Source organism: Solanum pennellii, chromosome 1 (genome assembly GCF_001406875.1).
Source record: "Solanum pennellii chromosome 1, SPENNV200".
Classification (NCBI taxonomy): Eukaryota; Viridiplantae; Streptophyta; class Magnoliopsida; order Solanales; family Solanaceae; genus Solanum; species Solanum pennellii.
The window spans coordinates 91,552,445-91,557,578 of record NC_028637.1 but is presented as its reverse complement, the minus strand read 5'-3'; the positions used below and the strand labels follow the sequence as shown (position 1 = coordinate 91,557,578).

Genomic DNA, 5,134 nt, shown 5'->3' with positions numbered 1-5,134 from the left:
CCCCCCCCCCCCCCAAATCATTTAGGTTCTGGACTGCCTTAAGATCTTCCATTGTTGTATCGTTTACTGGACATAGGGTATCAAGTCTAAACAAGGATATAATATAGCAAAAACCCTCGTCGTTGAAATGATGATCTAGGTCATCGGATACAGATGATCCAACGAAGTTAATCATCGAGGCCATATGAAAACCATGCAAGGCATGTACCCTAGCAGAATCCCCATGTACAGGCACTAAACCAACATCAAAGAAAGAAAGATGAATAGTGTTTTGTTCCATCTCTTTACAATGCAATGATAAGCTCCATATTTCATCTGAATCAGAAGGTGGGGTTACTCCGACATTTAAGATAGTTGGAATTTGTTTATGCTGCTTCAATCACTCAAGGAAAAAGAAGATTTTCCAACACAATGTTCCTATTCTAAACATTCCTAAACTGGTGCCTCTTTAGAAACCCACTTTGATAACCATGGTGCCTCTAAGACATGTTTGAAACAAGCATCATTGGGGAGAAAGATTATTTCAAATGATATGATAAACTTTTTCGTATTGATTGGGAAAATGTCTGATGAAAAGGTCTAAGAGTTTTACTCTTCATCTAGATGGTCAAAGAGTTCGCTCCAATAAGCTGCGGCTTCTTCAGGGGTTCGTGTTGACCACAGGTGAGGCTTCACTTTCTCGCGTGCTTCTAAAATTTCCTGCTTCACATGATCTAATGATGAGTATGATAAACAAAATCAACAAAATAATACAGAAAGCAGAAGTGACTTCACGAGCATATATAGGGAAGAACACCGTCAGTGTGAGTATTTTTTACACTATCAGATCATCTTTACTTGTTGTAGCAGGTATTCAGGTAATATATCTCATTATTAAAATTTGAAATCCCAAATCTTAAGGAGGCTTACCTATAAATATCCATTAGATGACCTAATGAGTAAAAAATTGCATGCACTGATGGTGTATACAACTTAAAACTCTAACAAAATTCCCACATGATAAAATTTTGTATTTATTGATTTAAAAAAAAAAAACTCTGCATCCATAATAACATCTTCAGAGAAGCATCCATCCGAAAAGAGAAATTGCTAGCTCAGCAACCTCATTAGAAGCAAATACCATAGCATTACTGCCTAAGTCAGCAACACAAGACTGCGGTTGACAAATGAAATCACAATTAATTTATCAGCCATACTCAAAAATTTGGATGGGTTGAGGCACACCAATTGTAGGTGAGGGGTGACTAGGTGAGGCATTACCTCGGGTTTGGCAAAATTAAATGAATCTTCTCCTAGTTTGTGAAATACCTAAAATGTACCCTCTAGTTTAATCTCATTTAAAAAACCTCCTTTACTTCAATCCCCAAGATTTGAGCAGTTAAATGGGACTATCAACAAATTAGAAGTGCTTTCGACAACATAAAAAGCAAAAAAGCAAAGCTGCACATCAGCAAAACTTGCATCCAAGATCTCCCCCAGTTGAGAAGTTTATACCTCCTTTTCTGATATTATAGCAACAATTATTCTAATCAAAGAGTTTATAATTTGGAGAGACTCAGATTCAATTGCTAGAATGTCGAAACAATAAAATTATATTCCTCATCCTCACAAATCTATGACTTTTAAGTAATCTTACAAGCAACGCAAGGTTTATTAACTTGTAAAATTTATTTTTATTCGCATATTTGAATGACTCAGGCGAAAAAAGAACATTGTGAACAGTCCAGACAATGATGCAAGAGAACACTGTACCTCCACTTCAGAAGACCTTTTGGTTTTTAAAGTCAGACAATCAACAAGACCACTCCATTTCTTACTACAATTATCAAGGGCACCAAGTCTATAGTATTGCTGCATTTGATGGACTGGAGCTGCCACAACATAAATACACATCAGCCTAAACTAATTCTCAAAGAAGAAAGCGCATGTAAGAACAGAAGACAAACAGATATCTTATAAGTCCCACCGATATTAACTTTGAACTTGGTTCATAAATTCATACAGACATTGCAACCAAAACTTATTTATTAACAACAGCAACATAACAGAATGTATGGCGATGAGCCTTCTTTTTCAGTTTAGAATTGTGTTTCCTTCTCAGCATGTAAATGAATCATTTTGTTATTGAAAACGTCTAAATGCATGTCGCTCAAATAAATAAACAGCTTCCGTGAATTTCAATCCTAAACAAGGACGGAAAAAGAACAAATAGAAAAGAAGTTTTTAGGAGTGAAACTAGCAGCAAACTATATCACAAGTGTCATCAAAAATCAAGAGCAAGACTCACATCACTTGAGATAGAACAAGTTACTAGTACAGTATAACCCTATTGTGTTTAATAGTTCCCCTCAGTTGCAGCGGATTAACTAAGATACTAAAGGCAAGGATCAGTGGAACACTTGTCTTTTGAAGACCCCAGCTTAGCTAAACAGCAGTCTAGATCCTTGAAGAATCTATGCTTGCAAAGCTTTTGTCTGACAACCCCAAGATCAGTCTCACATTTGTTAGTATCAAGACTACTAACATATTTTCATAAGCAATTCACTAGCCTCCTGCGTCTACCATTTGTTTAAACAATTACGAAATCGTCGTTTAAGGCAATCATATGTTTACAAACAGTAATTTTCCAACTATTCATCGCAAGGTGTCAAAAAATGGGAATCAATAATGTTTTCAACTGAAAGGATGATCAAGTGAAATTCTGCTTTTGTTTGGTCATCTGTCCATCCTCTCTTTCTCCTTCCATCGTCAAATATGTAAATGGATTACATAGTGTATTAGATATCGACTTCAAGTTTATTACAAGTGAGCTTTTTGTTGGAAAGCCTTTGATTCAGGTTAATTTACCATCTTTCTAACAAAATTAACAGCCTGTTTGGATTGGCTTAAAAGTTAGTCACTACTTTTAAGTCATATTTAGCTTTTTGGAGTGTTTGGCAAAGTTAAAAATAACTTAATATAAGTTTTAAATGACTTCAAAAAAGTTAAAAGTTAAAAGTAGCTACTCCCCCTACTTTTCATTTTTTAACTTCAAAGTTACTAAAGTTCGACTTATTAAAAACTACTTTCAAAAAGCTACTTTTTTAAGTTAAGCCAAAAGGGCTCTAAGTGGGTTACTATGAATCACAACTCCAACCAATCAATTCGGGGTTTCATTGGATAAAAAAGTCGGATATTACTTGTTCTGATGTGGCACAAGATCAGGTTGATTGTTGCACTCTAAGGAGTTGTTTGGTGTGAGTGATAAAAATAAATAGTGATAGGATAAAAATTTTGTATCTTGTTTGGTTGCCATTTTGAGATAACTTATCCCACCATTTATATCATAGTGATGGGATAAGTTATCCCATATACATGGTGGGATAAGTTATCTCAGATAACTTGTTCCCAACCAAACGATCCCTAAAGGTTCCAAAGTAGAAAACCTACTTGTTGCACAATAAATTCATAGGTTCTAAAGTGAAACTCCATTCAATCTGCAAAAAAAAAATGATTGTGATGCAATATCTAGAATCTCCCTTAAATCTACCAGCCAGAAAGTACTTCCTAGTTGAAATGATATGAGTTTCGCCTTTCTTTTCTTTATCCCTATCAAAGAAACTAAAGTCAGTTGCAGCACTAGATTTAATAGCCTTTGGCTCATTGCAACCCGTAGCCTATTGCTTTCATAATTTTGGCATGCACACAGACACACCTCAAGAACCATATTACTACATCTGAAGGCTGGTCCAAGTTCTATCCTGTGCCATAGACTTCAGCTTAGCAGAATAGAAAATAAATTCCGTTATTGAGCTGGGATAGGGCACCAGTTCCATTCCAACAACAAAAAGGGTGATCCTCCTTCAAACTCATACTTTAGAAAGAGTCTCGTCCAACCTTCTATGATTTAAAGAAACTGAAGATCTTTTTCTCTTTCAAAATCAACAACTAGCAAAGACCTCTTGCACAATATATAACTCGGATTTCAAATTGTTCACTTGCTTTAATTACTCATACTATGGATAGGAGTCTAACCCTTCTCCTGTGGGTTTTTGAGCAAGTAGGAGAAAATTATTGGTACACTGTCAAAGATTCTTGAGAGCCATGATGCAACCAGCTTCATATGACCTGGTGGACTGGCAAGATCTGTCTATCATCCACACAACAACCAATATGTCTATATATAATTCACACAGTAATTAGTTTCTTGTAGTGACAAATTAGAAAAATGTCAGCTGACAATTGTATTTCTAAACAAGGATTACTGGATATTGGTATCTCGAAACTATGTTCATGACAAATTGAATCCTCACATACAGACTACAGTAAATACCAAAAGCATAACACTGATGCCTAACGATTACGTTCTCCAAACGTGCCATTTGGTTGCTATTATTAAATAGTGATTACATGAATTTTGATACCTAAAGCATAAAGCCCTGCACCCTAAACATAGTTAGACTATGAAGAGAAAAAAATGATGATTTGATTAGGCATACTGGCAAATATAACATGTCAAAGTATACAAATCAGGTTACACAAAATAAAGATGCATAGCATAAGAGAACATCATTAAGTACACACACAAAAAAAGTCAGATTCAATCCTTATCACAAGAAAGAACCCAATTGAAATAACTAGCCTGTACAGTGTTTTACGAACGTTAATGACGTCTGCACTTATTTTCGGTAAAGAAAGAAACTCAATCTGAAGTAGCTATAGAAGTAAGAGGAAGTAGAAATTAACTGCATTCATTTTTAAGGCCGACACACATTTTCAGTTTCAACGCTAAGAAGAAGATGCAAGATTCCACATACAACAAACCATCAAACTTTAGGCATCTTTAAGAGGGTCTTAATGACCGGGAGATTTGATGGTTTAGAGCATATAAATCCTTTTCAAAATTACAGTCAACAAATGAATAAAGCTAAAGAAATTCAACTTACAGTAGCAGAACCAGAGTGCATCGAAGTAACGGGTGCATGACAGTCCTCTTCGTGGTTGCTTTTCTGAACTCATCTGAACTTCTCCTGACATTGAAGATCAATTTCCGGCTGAAGCTAAATCACTGCTAGAAAATTTTGATAGCTGCATTTAGACTTCTGCGAAGAATATGGATGAATTGTGGTAAACTCCCCCCCCACCCCCACCCCCT

At 35.7% G+C, this 5,134-nt stretch overlaps 1 protein-coding gene across 2 annotated transcripts in view; it reads right to left on the bottom strand.

Moving 5' to 3' along the window:
- Positions 1-99: 99 nt before the first annotated feature.
- LOC107008527 (uncharacterized protein C227.17c) overlaps positions 100-5,134 on the bottom strand; it is an 11,696-nt gene continuing 6,661 nt past the window's right edge. The window contains exons 2-4 of one of the 2 annotated variants that reach the window (XM_015207608.2): positions 4,926-5,047; positions 1,753-1,871; positions 100-699 (exon numbers count right to left, since the gene is read on the bottom strand). In XM_015207608.2, coding sequence (XP_015063094.1) covers positions 589-699; positions 1,753-1,871; positions 4,926-5,016 — 321 coding nt within the window. In that variant the 5' untranslated portion in view covers positions 5,017-5,047 and the 3' untranslated portion in view covers positions 100-588. Of the gene's footprint in view, positions 700-850; positions 1,154-1,752; positions 1,872-4,925; positions 5,048-5,134 lie in introns of those variants that run through there. The other variant, XM_027915026.1, reaches the window with a different exon arrangement.